This window comes from Chiloscyllium plagiosum, unplaced genomic scaffold, assembly GCF_037043375.1.
Source record: "Chiloscyllium plagiosum isolate Xiang-an unplaced genomic scaffold, Cpla_swu_hap1 HiC_scaffold_7, whole genome shotgun sequence".
NCBI lineage: Eukaryota > Metazoa > Chordata > Chondrichthyes > Orectolobiformes > Hemiscylliidae > Chiloscyllium > Chiloscyllium plagiosum.
The window spans coordinates 38,400,479-38,423,397 of NW_028270145.1; the positions used below are offsets into that span (position 1 = coordinate 38,400,479).

General features: G+C 41.4%; 2 protein-coding genes across 10 annotated transcripts in view; one reads left to right on the forward strand and one right to left on the reverse strand.

The window, feature by feature from the left end:
- Positions 1–22,919, forward strand: part of cunh21orf58 (chromosome unknown C21orf58 homolog) — a 306,245-nt gene that overhangs the window by 99,050 nt on the left and 184,276 nt on the right. The window lies entirely within an intron of this gene.
- The window catches only part of LOC122551460 (uncharacterized), a 111,894-nt gene that overhangs the window by 85,807 nt on the left and 3,168 nt on the right, over positions 1–22,919 (reverse strand). For 4 of the 5 annotated variants that reach the window (XR_015757630.1, XR_015757631.1, XM_043693394.2 and 1 more), the window contains exons 2-4: positions 19,743–19,798; positions 18,505–18,644; positions 8,028–8,103 (exon numbers count right to left, since the gene is read on the reverse strand). Coding sequence is in view for 3 of the 5 variants with exons in the window: in XM_043693394.2 (XP_043549329.1) it covers positions 8,028–8,103; positions 18,505–18,644; positions 19,743–19,798 (272 nt within the window). In the remaining 2 variants the exon portion in view is untranslated. The remainder of the gene's footprint in view (positions 1–8,027; positions 8,104–18,504; positions 18,645–19,742; positions 19,799–22,919) is intronic. The other variant, XM_043693395.2, reaches the window with a different exon arrangement.

Consider the following 22,919-nt stretch of genomic DNA (forward strand, 5'->3'; position numbering starts at 1 on the left):
CTAAAAGGAATTCACCCTTAGTGTCCGGGTAGGTTTTGAGAGTTAGTTATGGGAAAAACCTAATGTGGGGGGCGGAGGCGGGGGAGATGAATGGCTTCTCCCTGTACTGGAGGGATTCTATGATTCTTAGGGACATTCATGAATCATAACCTGCCTAAACAGTTTTCTGTACTTTCCCTGGAAAATCCCCGTGGATGGAAAAAGAATAGAGAAAAGTATGGACACAAATCTCCCCTAGTAAGAACACTCCTTCTGAAAAGCACTAAGAATAGAATCTTCCCAGACCTGAATGACATGGAAAATGCCAAGTATGGAGAATTGTGCAAGATCAGCAGTAAGGAAATGCACAACATTCAGAGCAAAAAAGTCCCATTTTCCAACTAAGTGTTGAATACCGAGATGGGATTCTTGCTAGTGTGCAGTGAGTGGCCTATTTGTATGCATTCTCATCTTTATGATGTCATCTCCCACACTGATATGCAGTTTCCTATTCCCCCCTCATCCCCCAGTAGGCAGAAACCAGATGGTGACAATCCATGGACATAAAAGTTAGGAGTGATAACCCTGCAACTCCACCTCACTGCTTGGACACCAGGCCCCAACATCATGGGCAGATACCACATACCAGAACTTCCAAGTCCTCATTGGCAAAGCAAAATGCCCCATGCCTAACATTCCGAGACAATTGAGAGTGGGAGAATATGAGGAGCCTTCATGGTAATGAGGTGACTTTGGGAAGATGATGTAACAAGGTTTGCTCAGAGTTGTGGAGTGATAACTTCCATGAAACTTGGCAAATTTGACACTTAGCCAATACTAATAAAATTCAGCCCCAATGGAACAAAAAGTAGGAAACAAGGTATGCTGTTTCATGTAAAACTGCAGAAGTTGCTGAATGAGATGCACAATTATTTTACAGTATTACATCATTTGGCTCTCTACTCAACTTTATCATACAGTGTGCACTTCCACAGTAGATACAGACTAAACATGCCACAAAAACATGCCTGAATGACCTACTCTTGATCCTATGCTCCTATACTTGCACTCCCTGGTTCAGATAACATGCTAATCATTAATCAATCAGATTCAAGATTTGTTAGAAACATATTTGTTTGTTTCATATACTCAAACATGGTGCTGCACCATTTATATCTCTCACTTACAGTAAAAGAACAGAAAATTAAAGGGGCTAAGCAAGGGCAAATCTAACAAATAGCAGGTTCTGTTCACTCATCCATAAACTACCATTTGGTGCAGAAAGTTTCTGCCAAGGTGAGAATGAGCAACTTCTTTTTTTACAAGGAGCCTGGATGGTTACTCTGGAATTAAGTTTAAATATTAGGGCAGTGTGATGACTTGATAAATAAGTTGTTGTTAAACTTTCACTTTCTATTTGTTCATTTGTGAGTTTCGCTGGTCGAGTCAGCATTTATTGCTCACTCCTAGTTGCCCTGCAGATGGAGGCTGCCTCCCTGAACCATGAAAGTATTTCAGGTGTAGGGATATCTACAATATTGCAAAGGACAGAGTTTCAGGAATTTGTCCCCGCAACAGCGGAGGAATGGCAAAATATCTCCAAGTCAGATGGTGAGGAAGGGAACTTGCAGGTTGTGGTGTGTAATGTGTCTGCTGCCCTTGTCCCTCAAGCTAGTAGAGGTCACGGGTTTGGAAGTTCCTGTTATGCATCTTGTTATGCATCAGTCAGCCTCAGGCGACTGACTGTGTGGAGTTTGCACATTCTCCCAGTCTGCGTGGGTTTCCTCCGGGTGCTCCAGTTTCCTCCCACAGTCCAAAGATGTGCAGGTCAGGTGAATTGGCCATGCTAAATTGCCCATAGTGTTAGGTGAAAGGGTAAATGTAGGGGTATGGGTGGGTTGCGCTTCGACGGGTCGGTGTGGACTTGTTGGGCCGAAGGGCCTGTTTCCACACTGTAAATAATCTAATCTAAAAAAAAATACACACTGCTGCAAGGTCATTGGTGAAGGGAATGAATGTTGAAGCTTGTGGATGGGTTGCCAAGCAGCAGGGCTGCTAGGTCCTGGATGACATTGAGCTTTCTCAGTGCTAATGAAGATGCAAGTGAGGAGAATTCCATTACTCTCCTGACTTCCGCTTTGTGAATAATAGATAGGCAATGGGGAAACAGGAACAAATAATTCCAAGCCTCTGACCTGTTCTTGCAGCCACTGTATTAATATAAAACCATACAGTAAAGAGGTCCTTCAGTCCATCAAGTCTGTACCACCAAAACTACACTAAATCTGCACGAGTCCCATCCTCCATCATTAGACCTATAGCCTTGAATGCATGACATTTCAAGTTCTCATCCAAATATTTTTTTAAAGGCTGTGAGGTTACCCACCTCAACTGCCCTCCCAGGCAATGCATAGCAATCTCCCACCACCCTCTGAGTGAAAACTCTTTTCCTCAAATCCCCCCCCTAAACCTCTTGTCTTTCATCTTAAAATTGTTGTCATTGTAGCTATCCCTCAAGGTCTAGGATGATAGTCTTCGTTCCGTTGATCTATTTATGGGCTCTCAGGTGGCTGATGAGTTCAATCTTGGCCTTGAAAGTTGTTCCACATTCAGGACAGGTGGTTCCAGATGGCAGATTGGGCTTTGGTTGTTGCTGCCTTGCTTTCCGTGTTCTTCTCCATTTGCACTTCTGTTGGTTTCGAAAGTTGCTGTTCCTTTTTGGATGATGGTTTGCCAGAGTTTCCTGTCCTTGGCACTAGTTTCCCAATTGTTGATGTCGACGTTACATTTCTTCATGTTGGCTTTTAAAACATCTTTGAATCTCTTCTGTTGTCTGTCTCTTTTACGTTTGCCTTCTTTAAGCCGGGAGTAGATTTGTTTCGGCAGACATTTGTCTTTCACCAAACAACATGACTGCTCCATCTTAGTTGGTTCTTGATGACGTAGGCCTCAATGCTGGTTGTTTTTGCTTCATTCAGCATGCTGACGTTGATTCTACCTTTCAGCTGATATTCAAGATGTTTCCAAGGCAGCATTGATGGAACTTTTCCAGAGTCTTGAGATTTCATTGTATGCATCAGAAACTTGGACAACATACCAGAGTGTTAGGATCACCACTGCTTTGGACATCAACGTTTGGTGTCTGTCCGGATGTCACAATCACGAAAAACTCGGGTTTGAAGACGTCCAAAAGCTGTTCCAGCATATTTAAGGCCATGTTAGATCTCGTCATTAAGGTCAACATTGGAGGAGAGGTGACCTCCAAGATATGGAAAGTGGTCCACAATTTCCAGGATTGTTTTGCCAAATTAAATTGATGCTTCTATCCAATTTGTCTCAGTTGGTGATGGTTGATAGATGATCTGAGTCTTCTTGAAATTGATGGAAAGTCCAGGTTTCGTGTATGCCTGGTTGAAAGTGGTTTTCTGAGAGAGCTGCAACGCTGTTGTCATCTGCGTATTGGAACTCAATGAGGGAACTCATAGATGTCTTGTTTTTGGACTTAAAGACAGGCAAGACTGAGAACTCTGCTATCTGTTCTGTAGACAATTTTGATTCCTGGGGGTAGGTCGTCCTTGATGATGTGGATGATTGTCACAGTAAAGATGGTGAACAAAGTTGGGGCAATCATGCATCCCTGTTTTACTTCTGATCTGACTTGAAAAGGCTCACAGTTACTGTTGCTGACCAGAACTGTGGCAAGCATGCCATCATGGAGGAGTCTCAGGATTCAAATGTACTTTTCAGGGCATCCATAGGTGGACAGGACATCCCATAGGAATTCTCTTGATACTGAGGCAAAGGCTTAGGTGAGATCAATGAATGCCACATACAAAGGTTGAAGTTATTCACGACATTTTTCTTGTAATTGTTGCGTACGAAAGATCATGTTGATTCTTTCGCATGATGATCTAAAACCAGCCTGTCTCCGGAAGGATCTTCTCCGTTAAAGGCTTGAGCTGGTTGTTCATGACGTGGGTGAGGATCTTTCCGGCTGTTGCTACAGGGAAATTCCATGATAGTTTCCACATTCCAGATCGATCACCTTTCCTTTTGTAGATGGTAATGATTGCTGAGTCTCTAAAGTTTGCTGGTTTGTCTTCATTTATCCAGATCTTGATGAGAAGTTGATGCAGTTGGTCATGAAGCAGGTTGAAACTTTATTGCTGGAACAGCACAGCAGGTCAGGCAGCATCCAGGGAACAGGAGATTCGACGATTCGAAACGTCGAATCTCCTGTTCCCTGGATGCTGCCTGACCTGCTGTGCTGTTCCAGCAATAAAGTTTCAACTTTGATCTCCAGCATCTGCAGACCTCACTTTCTCCATGAAGCAGGTTACCTCCAATTATGTAGACCCTGGCAGGTATTCCATCAAGTCCAGTGGCCTTGTTGTTTTCAAGGTTTTGATGGATTTCTTGACAGCATGTGTTGGTATTTTGCTTAGGGAGTCGTCAATGGGCTGTTTTGGAATGTTGATCACATTACTGTCAATGGGCTGGTTTGATTTAGAAGATCTTCAGAGTGTTCCCTCCATCTAGAATTGATGTCAGCATTATTCTTCAGGATGGTTAAACCACCTTTGCTTTTGAGAGGCGCTTGACCGTGAGTGGATGGGCCAAAAATAGTTTTAGTTGCGCTGAAGAAGCTTAGAGTGTCATTGGCATCTGCTAGTTGTTGGATTTCCTGAACGTTCTTCCTCCACCATTGGTTTTTCAGATTTCAGGTGCTCTTCTGGACTGCAGCCTTACATTCCTGATAGCGTTTCCTTTTGGTAGCTGATTGTTGGTCATCTTGTAAACTGGATTTGCAGAGTCATGGACTGTCTCCATAGATTGTCAGATAGAGCAAGTGAGGACTGTAGATCAGAATCGACATTTCTGATGAAGGGCTTATGCCCAAAACATCAACTCTCCTATTCCTCGGATGCTGCCTGACCTGCTGTTCTTTTCCAGATTCCACTCTCGATTCCACAGATTGTCACCTTGTCGTGGTGGAGAACTTTGTGTGGGCCTGAGGTCTCATGAGCGATGTCTTCTGGAGCTATGCTCCTGGTAGGGTCACCCATGGTGGTAAGGTCGAGGGTGAGGTCCCTAAAAAAGAATAATCCAACCAAGACCTCAACTGTGGAACAGGCAGATGACGTTGCTTCAAACTCAACAGCTGTGAAGGTGGACGAAGGCTGCAACAAATCCATCAGCTTCAATCGGCATGGGCTCCATGCCATTGGAATCTGTTTGTGAAGTATCATGTGCTTCTTGGAGTGCAACATCAAGTATACTTTAAACAAATACACACACAGGCATCTTCTCTCAGTGGATTATTTCTTTAAGTCTTTTGGGGGAGGGCAGCGGGAGCAGGCAATGTGAGGGCTGGAAGCTTCTAGTTAAGGACAGGCACGAAAGCGGTGAATACTTTATTCAGTCACTCAACGTTTGGACAGAAGCAGGTAAGTTTGATAGCAGTATTCAGTCTGAGCAGCCCTATTTATGATCCACTCTGCTCACCCTGAACTGGGAGGGGGCTAGAAAAGGGGCCCTAAAAATAGTCTGCTTCACCCCAACCTATCTGGAAAGCCAGAGGGATCACCATTATCCGGTCGAAAAACATCGAGAAGTGAAATATGAAATTTGGAATCTGGAATATGCAAACTCTGATGGATAACCCAAACTCAGACCAGCCAGAGAGGAGAACTGCCTTTGTTGCCCGGGAACTCCAAAAATTCATCTTTGACATCATTGCTCTGAGTGAGACCCACAGAGCTGGAGAAGGGCAACTAAAGGAAGAGCAAGGTCAATATACCTTTTTCTGGAAAGGACTTGATCCTGAACAACTTAGGATCCATGGAGTAGGTTTTGCTGTCTGAAACAGCCTACGTCAGAAGCTGACAGAGCAACCACTGGGAAGCAGTGACCGCTTCAAGGAAGGAAGACATTGCTTCCTATTCACCCTGTCCATGTCTCACATGATATTATACATCTCTATCGGGTCCCTACTCAACCATTTCTGTTCAAAAGTATGTAACTGGAGCTTACACAGCTTCTCTTCATAGCTGAAATGCTCCATTCCAGGCAATATCCTGGTGTCTCTCTTCTGCATCCTTCACAATCACAACCTTCCCATAGTGCACAGACCTGAACTACACACAATACTCCAGCTGTGGCCTAACCAAAGTCCTATACAACTCCAAAGTAATGTCTCTGCGCTTATATTCTAAGCCTTGACGAATAAAGGCACGTATCCTGTATGCCTTCCGAACTAGCCTATTAACTGCCCTGTTACCTTAAAAGGTCTGTGGACAAAAGATCCCTCTGTTCTTCAGCTTCTTCATGTCTTGCCATTCATTGAGTACTCCCATGTCTTGGCTGGTGTAGTTCAGTTTCTAGTCAATGGTAATCACCCGGGATGTTGATAGTGGGGGATTCAGCAAAGATAATGTAATTAAATGTTGCAGAACAGATTGTATTTTGTTTGAGATGGTCATTGCTTGGCGCAAATATTATTGGCTATTTATCAGCCCAAATTGGACACTGAATGTGTCTTGCTACACATTAACTTTTTCATGTTCTGAGGAGTCACAAATGGTGCAACCAGGTAACATCCCTGGACTCGTGATGAAGGGAAAGTAATGGGTGAAGCAGTGGAAACTGACTGGGCCTACAACACTATCGTGAGGTACGCCTGCAGTAATGCTCTGTAGCTATGATGACTGACCTCCAACACCATGCTAACTAGGCTTCTTTATTTTAGTTTTGTTCTCTGTAGGCAACAAAAATGATTCAGTTGGCAATCCAATTTAAATGGAAAAGATATCACACTGCGACACAACAAGACTCTCTTCCAGGTTTGAGGGGTGAAACTCACTATGGCAAATTAAAGGGAACCTCGTTATGTATCTAATCTGACACAATGAAGTATTTAACATTAGGCACTGGAGTGTCTAAAATCTCATCTTCTAATCTTTAACATTCCTCAATTTGATGAGTACAACTACAGGAAACCAAGGCTCTCTAGCAGGCAAATCTGATTAACAAACTTGCGACCTCACACATTCTATAAAGATTTAAAACACCTTAATGATTACACTGTCTTTCTTTCTAAACTGCGTTTCTGTCTCCTAAGATGTTTCCTGCTTAGTAAATATATATTCACTGTAGCATCCTGTATGTGTACCTCTCTGCAGCTTATAAGCTTTCTGGCTATCTTTGCCCCTCACCCTACACATTCAAAAAGGTCATGTTTCTCCTAAAGAAAAAGGGGGCCAGAGTGTGTTCCTTTGTTGTGTTTTGTCTACCTGTCCCAGCCCACAGATATGGTGCATCAACCCAAAGGTCAAGATCCAGCTCCTCCTCATTCATTCCAGCATGAATGGGGAGGTTGGGTCTAGACTGAATGACAAACTAAGAATAGTAAAAATATAGAGATTAACATTGAACAGAATCATATGAGAATAATGGATTCAATTGGAGTGATAAAGTCTAAAGATAGGAGGGCATGTTATTCAAGGTTGGTTGGGGGACAAACGTGGAGATGGGGCAGGAGAGTGTGTAAGGGAATCCCACAAACTACCTATGATAATGGAAAAATACAGAATTATAGGCTGTGAGCTGTGTTACCCTTGTTCCCATGCGATAGAAAATGAAGTTTTGGCATCAGCAAAACTGACAGGTTGCAGGTCTGCAGCAAACAAAGTTGTGAATCTGAAAGTTGCTGCAGAGGGCCAAGGAAGTGACTGGACATTTAGCCAAGGAGTAACATGGGCCAGATCTTACATTTTCAGAATGTAATTTAATCATAAAAATGTACAATCAGAGATGATAACAGCCAGAGGTCTAATAGGTTTCTTGATGCATGGCTCTGGTGTATGATTTATTAAAATGGCATGAAGACTGGTTAGTGGTCTGGTCTCTGGTATCTAATTGCTACAGGCTCAAACTTTAAATATGATAAGGAGAAAAAGTAGTAAAGAAATACTGAGAGACGGTTGGCAGGCAAATTGAAGATCTGACCCGCACGAATAGAACACCATCCTGTCAAAACATGCTCTTACCTAAATTTAAATCTGTTCTTGGTAAAGATTCACCAGCACCGCAATAAGAAATGTCAGTCAGGGAGGAGGAAAGAATCTTTAAAGAAGGAAACACAACATTAATGCTAAATAATTGTTCTCAACTATACAAATAAACATCCTAGATAGTTGCATGCATGACAAAATATGTTAATTGTAGCTTGTTTTCTTTTTATGCCTTGTTCGACACTCATTCTTTCCTGACACATTGAGTCATAATTTGTGAGATAAAATCAATGCACCTTGATCTTAACATGAAAATTAGCCAGCAACTTATGATAAAGAGATAGTCCACTGAATTGCAAGTTGTTGGATAATCAGTATCACTATCAGTATCACAGTAATTAACCCTTTCAGTACCCTTTTAACATTCTCATAACGTTGCTGACTGTAAAAAAGTAGCAGCCATTTTATGAAAAACAAATCCCACAAATAGTAAGAGATTTAAAAACATCAAATTATCTGGTTTTACGTCTTTTATGGAGATAAATGCTGAACTGAACATAAGAAAACGCACTTGGTTTCTGAATAAAGCCATGGGAATTTTTTTTTACGTCCAACAGACATGGTTTCTCAGTTTAATGTCTCATTAGAAAGACAGGACCTTTGACAATGGAGGACTCTCTATAGCAATTGTTTAGATTATATGCTCAAGTCTTTAAAATAGAGCCTGACACACAACCTTCAAAACCAAGAAGTGAAGGCTAACTGGTTGGAAAGGGGGGAAACAAAACTAAGAATAAATCTACGCTATTAACCCAACTATCAACAGTCCCAAAAACAACCTTATTAAAATCAGAACTTCAGGCAGTTAAGCCATCATAATATATTTAGAGCAAACAATAAGCTATATGTATTTAAAACAAAAACAATGTTGAAAGCGGATCATGGAATGGTAAGAGAAGGCTAGTATAAGTACTTAAAAGCATGAACCTGCATTGGCCATTAAATCTAAATTTCTCTAATTTCTAAACTGCCATTTCTTGATGCTGGAGTATACAGTTCCTTGGACAGCCTTTCACAACTTAGAACTAAAACACTGTACAATACATTACAGGAAACCATACAGTTCACGTTGCCTCTCTACTGGAGCTATCCAATTAGATCCACTTCCTCACTCTTACCCTATAGCTTTAACATGATCTCCTTTTCAAGTACTTATCCAACTCTCTTCCGAAATCACTACTGAATCTGTTTCCACCACCTATTTTTACCAGATAGTCTATTGTATTGCTCCCCATAATTTGTTTCCAAAGTCACTCCACCTTAATGCCTCAGATTTCATGTGATCTTATGAAAATGAAAATTTGGAGGTAGAAGGGGGTTAACAGAGCAGGTGTTGGTTGGCAAGTTAAAAGAATTGTTGTGTGGGCATGACCCAGAGAGTTTTTCAGAGTAGATGGGGAAGGAGGGAAAAAAAAATTTGAATTACAGAGTTTTTAAAAGAAACATTTTTTTATAGACTGAAGTTGTATGGCTATCAAGGCAAAAGGCACAAACTTCCAAGGAGCCTCACAGCTGTCAAAACACAGGCCAAGCTTTGTCACTCAGAGCTGATGAAACCAAAATGCTGCCTTGTGACTCTAATGGGGTTCATATCCTAGTTTAAGAACTCCTGGTTTAATGATACAGAACTGCAGGATAAAATAGTCTCTTTTGCAATAAATATGGTGTTTTTACTTAGCAGGGGCTGTCTCAGTCGTGCATTACATCAAATGTCGAAAAGTGTGGCATTGGAAAAGCACAGGAGGTCAGGCAGCATCCGAGGAGCAGGAGAATCTACGTTTCGGGCATGAGCCCTTCATCAAGAATCAGGGCTTATACCCAAAACATTCATTCTCCTGCTCTTGGATGCTGCCTGACCTGCTGTGCTTTTCCAGCGCCACACTTTTTGACTCTGATCGCCAACATGTTCAGACCTCACTTTCTCTATTGCATCAAATGGACAATTAAAAAGTAATGTATGCAACTTGAACACAGACCAATACAGTATAGGAACAGGACCTTCAGCCCTCCAAGCCTGCACCAATACATTTTGCCCTTCCATACTAAAACATCTTCACTTACAGGATCCTTTCCTATGCATGTATTTGTCCAGGTGCTTCTTGAATGCTGTTATTGTGTCTGCTTCCACCACCTGCTCTGGCAGCGCACTCGCCACCCTTCGTGTGATAAACTTGCCTTGCACATCCCTTTTAAACTACTTCCACACCCCAAACCTTGAAACTGTGGCTTCCAGGAATTGACTCCACTACCCTGGTAAAAACCTCACACTTCCCACTCTATCCATGCTATTCACAATCTTATAAACTTCTATTAGGACACCCCTCAACCTCCTTTGTTCCAGTGAAAACAAATCGAGTCTATCCAATCTTTCTTCATAGCTAAATTTCCCCATACCAGTCAACGTCCTGGTAAACCTTTTCTGTACCCTCTCCTAAACATCCATATCCTTCTGGTAGTGTGGGGACCAGAATTGTATGCAATATTCCAAGTGTGGTCTAACTAAAGATCGATAAAGCTGCAGCATAACATGTCTATCAATACGCCTTCCAATGAAGGCAAGCAGGCCATAGGCATTTTTACTACCTTATCTACCAACGCTGCAGCCCTCAGTGATCTGTGGACCTGCACACCCAAATTCGTCTGCATATGAATACTCCTAAGAGCTCTGCCATTCACAGTTTAATTTCCACCATTACTTGACCTTCCAAAATGCATCACCTCATGTTTGTCCGGATTAAACTTGATCTGCCATTTTTCTGCCCATGCCTCCAACTGATCTATATCCTGATGTATCCTCTGACAATCCTCCTGTCTGCAACTCCATGATCTTTGTATCGTTCACAAACTGACTAATTAGACAAGCTGTTTTCTCCTCAAAATCGTTTATGTAGACCACGAACAGCAGAGGTCTCAGGACTATCCTTGTGGAATACCATTAGTCACAACCCTCCATTCCATAAAGCATTTTCCCACTGCTACCCTCTGTCTCCTATGACTGAGCCAGTCCTGTATCCATCTTGCCAGCTCACCCCTGACACCATGTGACTTCAGCTTTTACACCAGTTTGCCATGAGGGACCTCATGAAAGAAGTCCATGTAAACAACATCAACCACTTTTCTCTCAATCTTCTTCGTCACCTCCTCAAAGAACTTGATCAATTTAGTGAGGCATCAACTCCACTGCACAAAACTTTGAACAAAACGATGCTGTTTATTGCTAAGAAGTCCATTTGCTTCGAAATTGTTACAGATCTTGCCCCTGAGAATCTTTTCTAATAAATTCCCTACCACCAACCTGTAATTTCCTGGATTATCTCTGCTACCCTTCTTAATCAATGGAATCACACTGACTATTCTCTAGCTCTCTGGGACCTCTGATGTCTGTCAATGCTCCAGCAATTGGTTCTCTTGCCTCCCTCAATATTCTGGGATAGATCCCATCAGGACCCATGGATTTATCTACCTTGATACGTTCTAAAGGTACGCTACACCTCTTCCTTTTTAATAGTAACTTGTCTTAGAAATTCAACACTCCCATCCCTCATATCATTGTCTACCAATTCCCTCTTTTTGATGAATACCAACACCAAGTATTCGTAGACAAAACCCAGACAAATAAAGCTCACAAGAAGCCATTTTAATGTGCTCCAAAAAAATGGGATTCCCCCAGCAAATTGCAGTAAATGGACGAGAGCTACATCCATCCCAATGATTTACAGCAGAGATTAGCACGAAAGTTCTCTCTCTTTCTGGTTAGGAAAAGTTAGCACTACTTCATTCTGCTTTCCCGGGTTGGGTGTTCCAGGTCACACTGAATCACTGCACAATAAAAAAATTCTCGTCTACACACTAATTCAGCTGGGAACTATTGTGAATCTACATCCTCTAGACCTTTCTCCCACTCAGAAAACTGTCTAAGCTATCAAATCCCCTCTTAATCAGAGACCTCCCATAAGTCTTCTCCTGACCCTTTTCTTCTATTAGAGGGTCCATCCAAGTTTTTCTCGTCTTTCCACAGGGAAACAAATCAGGGATTTAGAAAACACTTCAAAGTTTTGTACTCCATTTCTCTACTAATAAAATCCAGAATCTCATACAATCTACTTTTTTTAAATATAAAAAGCCTATCTGCCACCTTCACAGACTGCCATAATGTTATGATTTATATAAACCTCCAATTCTCCAAATGTTTACACTTGAACGGTTTAGTTTGTAGTAATTCAAAACTACCAAACTTGAATATTGTTCGAAAGACACATTTTATCTAAGTTTTTGTCTTGCATTCATTCGGGCAATTTGTAAGAGTACCAAAGTAAAAGGAAAACAATAATTATACTTTGGATGATTAGGCAAGTGGCAAGTACACTCTGGTACGAGGGCTAGTTATTCATTAACAGGAAGAGGCATCACTGGCTAGGCATGTATTTATTGCCTATCCCTACTTGCCCAGAGACCTATTAAGATTCAACCAGATTGCTTTGGGTCTGGAGTCACGTGTAGGCCAGACCAGGTAGTTGATATAGAATATACAACAGTACAGCACAGTACAGGCCCTTTGGCTCTTGATGTTGTCCAACCTTTTATCCTACTCTAAGATTAACTAACTTATATACCCTTCGTTTTCTTATCATCCTTGTGCCTATCCAAAAGTCGTTTAAATTTCCTGAATGTATCTGACTCTACTACCACTGGTGGCAGTGCCACCACACTCTGTGTAAAGAACCAAGCCCTGACATCTTCCCTGAAACTTCCTCCAATCATGATTTATGCCCTCTTGTGATAGCCATTTCTGCCCTGGGAAAATGTCTCTGACTATTCACTCTATCTATGCTTCTCACCATCTTGCACACCTCTACAAAGTCACCTCTCATCCTTCTTCGCTCCAGTGAGAAAAGCCCTCGCTCCCTCAAACTTTCTTCATAAGACATGCCCTCCAGTCCAGTCAGCATCCTGGTAAATCTCCTTTGCACCCTCTCTAAAGCTTCCACATGAGGCGACCTAGAACTGAACACAATATTCCAAATGTGGTCTTATGTCCTTTCCAAAAGGACATGAGTGAGACAGATGGATTTTTCCGAAGTCGACAATGGATTCATGGTCATCATTTGACTCTTAATTTCAGATTTTCATTGAATTCAAATTCCACCATCTGGCATGGCAGGATTTGAACCCTAGTCCCATAACATTATCTGGGTATCCAGAATAACAGTCCAGCTAGGTCATTACCTCCCCTATATTATTTCTCCTTACTTTTCTTCCCTCTTAAGTGTCAGAAATTGTAATGGCCATTTCATTGTGAGAGAGTCCAAAACATGAATTTTCACAGGATATTAGACATAGAAGGTATCATAGCCTGATCACCCCCAATTTGCATTTCCCTAGCTACAATGGAGTAGGAATTGCTGAGACTAGATTGCAACTGAGATGAGGCACTTGAGTATAGATCACTAATGAATCATAGAACATAGAAAAGTGCAGTACAGGCCCCTTGGCTTGCAATATTGCGCTGACCAATGGAACCAATCAAAAGCCTATCTATCGTACACTATTCCATTTTCATCCATGTTTATCCAATGACCATTTAAATGTTGTTAAAGTTACCGAGTCAATTACTGTTGCAGGCAGTGCGTTCCAAACCCTTACTACTCTCTGAGTAAATAAACTACCTCTGACATCTGTCCAATATCTATCACCCCCTCAATTTAAAGCTATGCCCCCTCGTGCTAGCCATCACCATCCAAAGAAAAAGGCTCTCACTGTCCAACCTATCTAACCCTCTGATTATCTTATATGTCTTGATTAAGTCACCTCTTAGTCGTCTTCTCTCTAATGAAAATAGCCTCAAGTTCCTCAACCTTTCCTCATAAGACCTTCCCTCTATACCAGGCAACATCCTAGTAAATCTCCTCTGAACCTTTTCCAAAGTTTCCACATCCTTCCTAAAATGCAGTGACCAGAACTGTACACAATACTCCAAGTGCGGCTGCACCAGAGTTTTGTATAGCTGCAGCATGACCTCATGGCTCCGAAACTCAATCCCTCTACCAATAAAAGTTAACACACCAAATGCTTTCTTAACAACGCTATCAACCCGGGTGGCAACTTTCAGGGATCTATGTATATGGACACTGAAATTTCTCTGCTCATCCACACTACCAAGAATTTTACCATTAGTCCAGTACATTTTATTCCTGTTGCTCCTTCCAAAGTGAATCACCTCATACTTTTCCACATTAATCTCCATTTGCCACTTCTCAGCCCTGCTCTGCAGCTTATCCATGTCCCTCTGTAACTTGCAACATCCTGCAGCTGTATCCACAAATCCACCGACCCTAGCATCATCCACAAATTTACTAACCCATCCTTCTATGCATCCTAAATCTTGCCTAATCGCATCATAATTGCCTTTCTCCCAGCAATAACCCTTGCCCTGCATTATATACCTATCCCTTTCCACTGCTAAAGTAAACATAACCGAATTGTGGTCATTATCACTGAAGTACTCACCAATCTCCAAACCTAACACCTGGCCAGGTTCATTATCCAGTACCAAATCCAATGTGGCCTTGCCCCTTGTTGGTTTTTCTACGTACTGTGTCAGGAAACCATCCTGCACACATTGGACAAAAGGTGATGCATCTAAAGTACTCGTGCGAAAGTATTTCCAATCAATATTTGGCAAGTTAAAGACCCCATAACATTTACATTGTTACTCTCACTTCTGTCCAGAATTACCTTTGCTATCCTTTCCTCTACATCTCTGGAACTATTCAGAAGTCGATAGTAAACACCCAATAGTGTGACCTCTTCTTTCCTGTTTCTAACCTCAGCCCGTACTACCTCAGTGGACAAGTCCTCAAACGTCCTTTCTGCCACCGTAATACTATCCTTGACTAACAATGCCATACCTCCCCATCTTTTACCATCTTCTCTGTTCTTACTGAAAAATCTAATTCCCAAACCTGCAACCATCATTCCTGCCCCTGCTCTATCCATGATCCGAAATGGTCACAACATGGAAGTTCCTGGTACCAACCCAGGCTGCAAGTTCATCCACTTTATTCCGGATGCTTCAAACCACCTTCTTGTTTCCTGGTGAATTCTTGTGACCTTGAATCCTCATGTCTGACCTCACTACTCTCAACCTCCTGGACACTGGAACTACAATTTAGGTTCCCATCCCCCTGCTGAAGTAGTTTAAACCGTCCTGAAGAGCATTAGCAAATTTCCCCCCAGGATATTGGTATCCCTGATTCAGGTGTAGACTACCCTGTTTGGAGAAGGCCCATCTATTCCAGAATGAGCCCCAATTATCCAGGTATCCAAAACCCTCCCTCCTGCACCATCCCTGCAGCCACGTGTTCAACTTCTCTCTCTCCCTACTCTTTGCCTCACTAGCACGTGGTAAGGACAACAAACCAGAGAAAACAACTCTGTTTTCTAGCACTAAGCTTCTACGCTAACTCCCTGAATGTCTGCGTTAAATCCCCATCCCTTTTCCTACCTACGTTGTTAGTGCTTATGTGGACCATGACTTGGGCCTGCTCCCCCTCCCCTTCAAGGATCCTGAAAACACGATCAGAGACATCACGAACCCAGGCACCTGGAAGGCAACACACGAACTGTGAGTCTCGCTCTCTTTCCCACAGAACCTCCTATCTGTCCCCCCAACTATGGAGTCATGAACCATTCATCCCCAGACAAGCTCAGAGATTGATCCTACAACTTTCGTATACTACCTTTCATGTGGACTAGCAGATGGAGCAGTTTACTCACAAGCTGTTATTCATTTATGCTTAATAAAATTGGATAGCAAACATGGGGATGCATGCACGCACACACGTGTTCATCATAAATTTTGCTCATCATAAATTTAAATATTGTATTTTTCAAAATATCTAATAATCAAACCATCTAACAATCTAAGTGTAAATCATATTTGCACTAAAATAAAGTAATCTCAGTCTCAGTCCCGCGATGAAGACTTAAATTTAAGGCATTACAGGGAATGCCTTAAATTGTTTCTTCAACACCATGTTCTTCCCACGTTTAAATAACTCTCCTGAATGTGCAATTCAAAACCCATTTAAAATGCAAAGATTCAACAAAATAAATCTGGAGATATTAAAAACTAAAACTAATAGCCAGGTCAATAGAAAAACAAGTCACCAGAAACAAAAGTAATGGTGGAGGATTGCTTTTCAGACTGGTGGCCTGTGACCAGTGGAGTCACCTTTGGAGAGAGTACAGAGGAGGTTCACCAGGATGTTGTCTGGTATGGAGGGTGCTAGCTGTGAGGAGAGGTTGAGTAGATTCAGATTATTTTCATTGGAAAGAAGACGGTTGAGGGGGAACCTGATTGAGGACTACAAAATCATGACAGGTGTCGACAGGGTGGATAGCAGGAAGATTTTTCCCCACAGTGGAGGACTCAATTACGAGGGATCACAAGTTCAAAGTGAGAGGAGAAAAGTTGAGGAGATATACATGGAAAGTTCTTTATGCAGAGGGTGGTGGGTGCCTGGAAAGCTTTGCCAGCAGAGGTGGTCGGAAGGAGAACGATAGTGTCATTTAAGATGTAGCTAGACAGACACATGAATGGGCAGGGAGCAAAGGGATACCCATCCTTAGAAAAGAGATGGCAGATTTAGATAAAGGATATGGTTTGGCGCAGGTTTGGAGGGCCAAAGGGCCTATTCCTGTGCTGTAATGTTCTTTGTGCTTTGAGTGCCACAAGGAAAAGTGCTGGGGCCACTGTTTTTCATCATTTATAGAAATGATTTGGATGAGAACCTAGGAGGTATGGTTACTAAGTTTGCAGATGACACCAAAATTGGTCATGTAGTGGACAGCGATGAAGGTTACCTCACAGTACAATGGAATCTTGATCAGATGGGTAAAGGTATGGCAGAAGGAGTTTAATTCAGATAAATGTGAGGTGCTGCATTTTGGAAAGGCAAATCACGGCAGGACTTAGACTTTAATGGTAGGGCCCTGGGGAGTGTTGCTGAACAAACAGACGTTGGAGTGCAGGTGCATAATTCCTTGAATCGCAGGTAGACAGGGTGGTGAAAAATACATCCGGCACACTGGCCTTCATTGGTCAGTGCATTGGGTATAGGAATTGGGATGTCATGTTGTGGGTGTACAAAACATTGATTAAGCCACTGTTTGAAATGCTGTGTTCACTTCTGGTCTCCCTGCTATAAGAAAGATACCGTTAATCTTTAAAGGGTTCAGAAAAGATTTACAAGGATGTTGCCAGGATTGGAGGGTTGAGTTATAGAAAGAGGGTGAATCGGCAAGGGTTATTTTCCTTGCTGTGTCAGAGGAAATCATGAGGGGCATGGATAGGGTGAATAGTCTTGGTCTTTTTCCAAGGGAGGTGTCCAAAATTAGAGGGCATAGATTTAAGGTGAAAGGGAAAAGATTTAAAAGGGACCTGAGGGGCAACATTCTAATGCAGAGGGTGATGTATGTATTGAATGAGCTGCCAGAGGAAGTGGAGAAGGCTGGTACAATTATAACATATCTTGATTTGAATAGAAAGGTATCGTGATTGACCTTGTTAACGAGGTTCCTAATTGGTCCAGGTTAACAACCCCAAACAAGAACACTGTAGTAATAAGGTCAACCTTGTCCCAATCATTACAGAAGGGTTTAGAGGGATATGGGCCAAATGCTGGCAAATGAGACTAAATCAGTTTAGGATATCTGGTTGGCGTGGATGAGTTGGATCGAAAGGTCTGTTTCCATGCTGTACAACTCTATGACTCTGAGTTAGAGGTTTTGATAGTGCCAGTAGCTGACAAAAGAATCAGAGTTGACCCCTGATCTTACTGCGAATTTTAAATTGTATGATTAAAATACAGTTCCATTCAGCACTATGGGAGCCACCTTTCATGAGATGCAACAAGCAGATTAAATAGGTGTCATTAAGACAAAGGCTTGCATTACAAATATGCAACTGTGTACAGACCATACCAGACATTAAGTAGAAATTAATTTGAATTCATCTTCTATTAGGAGAGGAGTAACTTGCAATTTTGTTGTTATTGTGTAGGGCTTCTTGGAAACAGTCAGTTTCTGTGGCAGTTCATAACACAACTGCAGTCCTATCAGGAGTTATGTGAGGCCTTGCTTATCCAAGACAACGTTTGCAAAGTTACTTCTAAGTCCAATCACAAAATTCTAGCAGCCATCTCTGTGGCGCTTTTAAGCGTGTCAAAATAGTCATTAAAACATATTAAACTTTGTTTTTAATCAGTTTGTGGCTTGGAGTAGCAAAGCTCACAAGGACAATCACTCAGTTTCACACCACAGGGGCAATCTACACACTAAGAATTACTGGTGTGTCAACAAACAAAATATGTTATGGAAATGATCGAACATTAGTTATTATCTTTGTCTGACTATTTTCACCTGCTCAGCTTTGACTAATGTTAGCACTGACCTGTTTCACTGGTTGGTCTGGCTTCTTCTGTTTGGTGGATTTGGAGTCCACTTGCATGACCTTGTGACCAAATGGTGCCACTGACCTTATATAGGTGACAAACCCAGATACAGACTTCTTAACTGTGTTCACAAATTCACCTAGGAAAAAAAGAACAATTTGTTTTCTTCCAGCAAAAGTCAATTTACTTCAGTTTTCCTTTGATTGGCTGGAGAAATAGGGTTAATGGTCTACTGCAAGATCCCTGCTAACCCCTCCCTAGTTGCAAAAAGATGTATGATAGCAGCCTGGAGCCAACCTCTTCCTGGTGAAGTGTCAGATCAGTTCAGCATCTTCTTCACTATCCTAACTACCTGTGACTCCACTTTCAAGGAGCTATGAACCTGCACTCCAAGGTCTTTTTGTTCAGCAACACTATCTATTTACAATAAGCTCTTGTAAATCTCTCTAAGTCTTTTAGTGCCAAATTAAATATATGAGTATGGTCTGTTCAACATGGTTGACCTGCTTCCACAAGTTCTGCAACTGTACATTATACAGTTCAAAATCTTCTCTTACGACATATCCCAACATTGATAATCAAGCTTCACGTTCTCGAACAAATGAATTTCCAGATTCACATCCCTTCTTGTGCCCTATAAACCCTAATCATCTCCTCCAACCTTGTATTTTAGAGCCTCCTTCTTCCTCTTCAACATGACCATCAGGCATCACATTGCTCTGCTTTCCAGAACTTCTTCCCAAATTTGTCTGTGCTTTCTGTCTGCTTTCAAACATCTCTCTTCTACTTAATTTTACTTGAACACTCTCAAGTAAACTCATTTGACTTGATAAGATACATTTTTAAAAATTATTAGAGCACAACAGAAAACCATTTTGTTGTTTGACACAACTTCAGGAGGTTTACTTCTACCACATGATTTGCCAAGAAAAAAAAAATCACAAGCAACAGAGAGGATTCCTAGGCAATGTTACTGCAGCAATGATTGAAAGTCTCCAGGCTAGTTTCTGTTTTGTAGCCACCATTTTCCATGATTTTCTTCATAAAACTCTCCAACCTCTGCTCTACAGTGGCAGAACCTTGGGGTCTAAATCAAGTCTTGATCGTAAAAGATCAATGCTTTCCATTTGCCACTGGCTAAGGGAATTGGACAGAATAATGTAAGCACACATTGCAGGACAGTAATACAATTCCTTCTGTTCAACTGAAAAATGTTATCCTATAAATACAAACTTACCCAGCCTTTGCCTTTTTACTGATATCCATTCAATTTCATCATTAGAAGTCTGGACACTGGGACAGAAGAAGACCAAAATGAAATGAATTTCAGAAACAGCATTGAGAGATTTACTTTCAGTGTGGAAAAATATGCTGTTTTAAAAAGTTTCTTGTGAGTAACAGCATATTAATCCACTGGGAAATCTGCTTTTTAAAGAATCTTATTCTCCATTAAAACTTATTTGGCAACCATTTAATTTTTCCTTACTGCCTTGGTGCTATTTAAAGGGTCCAAACAAGTTGCTAAACAATCTTGACATCACTTGACAATGAAATGATTTGCATCACTGTTTACATGCAAAGGAATCGTTCTCCAAAAATATTTTCAGAACATCAGCTCAGCTTTCCTTTCAGAAATCCTATTATAGCCATTCATTCAATGAACCTTTGACAAGGTCCCACATTGGCAGACTGATAGAAAACATGAAGTCATTTGGTATCGGGGTGAACTCGCAAGATGGATACAGAATAGCTTAGTCATAGGAGACAGGGGGTAGTGGTAGGATGCTTTTTGAAATTGAGGGTTGTGACTCGTGATGCTTCACAAGGATCAGTGCTGGGGCAGCAAGATGTGTTGGCACAGGATTGCGGGGGGCTGATGGGCCTGTTCCTGTGCTGTATTGTTCCTTGCATCATATCAGCAATCTACAATTCTGAAGTTCTCACAAAGCCAAACACTTTATTGATGTTCGTGTCCACAGCACCACTGAAAATTGCAAATAGTGCAGTGTACCATGATGATGTAATGATAACAAGACTGCAAAGGCACACTTACCCACACAAGATGCTTCATAATAATATTAGCAATGAAGATTTAATATATTCTGCAGGGAGAAGGGTGTGAGCCAGGACTTCTGGTACATGTTGGAACCAACAACATAGTACGAAGTAGTATTGAAATCCTATCATCAAACTAGGGAGGGAGCTGAGAAAGTACAGGCTCAAAAGGAAGTATTTTCAGGATGGCAACTTGTAACTAGTGAAATGCCACAAGGATCAGTGCTGGGCCACAATTATTTATAATACATGTATTAATGACTTAATAGATGGGAAGGCGAGTCATAGAGGTGTACAGCACGGAAACAGACCCCTCGGTCCAACTCGTCCTTGCCAACCAGATATCCCAACCCAATCTAGTCCATATCCCTCCAAACCCTTCCTATTCATAAACCCATCCAAATGCCTTTTAAATGTTGCAATTGTACCAGCCTCCACCACTTCCTCTGGCAGCTCATTCCATACACGTACCATCCTCTGCGTGAAAAAGTTGCCCCTTAGGTCTCTTTTATATCCTTCCCCTCTCACCCTAAACTTATGCCCTCTAGTTCTGGACTCCCCGACCCCTGTGGTGAGGATGACAGAGTCATCAAAATGACACATACAGGTTCAATGAGTGTGGAAAAAAAAACTTTATGGAAACATAATTTAAAACACAAAAACTTGGTGGCTTGTATTCTGAGAAACAAAATGCTCATTGATGTTTGGGAATGAATAAAAAGAAGTGGGGTGCCGGTACTGGTGAGAGTTGACATTGTAATGGTGAAAAAGAGAGGACATCCTTGCAGGAGCAAGGACAAAATTTGTTTGGTTACAGTTGAGAGGCAAAAAGGGTGTGTTCATTATATATGTTCATTGCATATGGGAAAAGGTGAGGTTCTACACAATAGCTGTGTGGGGATATGACGTAGTGGCATTAATGGAAACATAATTTAAAATATAAAAACATGGTGGTTTGCATTATGAGAAACAAAGTCTTCATAAATGCTTGGGAATGAATAAAAATAGGTGGGGTGCTGGTTGACATTGCAATGTTGAAAAAGAGAGACCATTCTTGCAGAAGCAAGGACAAAATGTGTCTGATTGGAGTTGAGAAGCAAAAAGGGTGTGTTCATTGTATATGTTCATATCCCATTGGCCTCTAAACAGTGACAGAGAGATGGAATATAGAGGAAATCTGCCATAAAATCACAGATGTGCAAGAACTATACAGTGGAGATTCATGGCAGCTTTACCAAAATATGGTAAAGTCCCCATGAATCTGTAAAAGAATAAAGGGTAATCATTAACAAAAGACTTAAGGAACAGGCTATCTGCTTTCCAATAAGATGAAAGCCTAGGGAATCAAAAAACAAAAAAAAATTTGAATGACAAGGGTGATCAAGAATATGATATAATGAAGTATGATGTACGTCAGCTGATTTCTTCAAGTGCAATGCCATTACAATAGGTGGAGTGGGTGGTGAAGAGGAAAATAAGACTAATCAAGAGAGAATATAAGAAGAGAACAACAGATATCATCAAAGAGAATTCACAGATTTTCTACAGGTTTTGTGTAAGCAGGAAGGAGGGGCCGATGGGGCCAAAGGAGGTACTCTCTGTGAAGAGGCATAGGGTAAGGTTAGAATACTGAGTATTTTGTATTGATATTTACCAAGCAAGAGGTCATTAACAAAATACTGGCAGAAGTAGAGACAGTAGGAGTAACATGCATAGTGTAAATTGAAAGGCAGGATGTACCAAAAAGCGTGCGGTGTTTAGACTGCTTGGCTTGCATTCCATATTGCTAGAAGTAGTTAGGGTTAAGATAGTGGAAGGGCTTGCCATAATCTTCCGTTCTTCCGAAGATACAGGAGAGGTGCCAGAGATTTGGAAAGTGCTAAGACAAGGTGCAAAGACTTTCTTAGGTCAGTTAATTTCACCTCATTGGTCGTTAAGGTTTTAGAAACAATAATCAGGGAAGTAAAAACTCATCAGGCACTTGGGAGACATTTGAGTTAATTTATGAATGGTTTGATTCATCTAAATGGTTTTGATGAAGTAGCAGAGAAGATTGATGAAGGAGATAGAGGGGATGATATACACATGGATTTTAAGGAAGCCTTTGATAAAGTAACACATAAAAGGCTATTGACAAAATTGAAGACTCACTGAGACTTAACGGTGTCATTTTGGATGAAAATTAATTGTAGAGAACACAACTGCTTTTCAGATGACAGGATGATAGGCAGTGGTGTTCCCCAAGGATCAGTGCCACTTTTGATACTTATAAATAATTTTGATATAGTTAACTTGAAGTAAACTTTCAAACTTTACTGATGGCACCATAAAAGAGGATATCATTCAACTGCAACAGAAC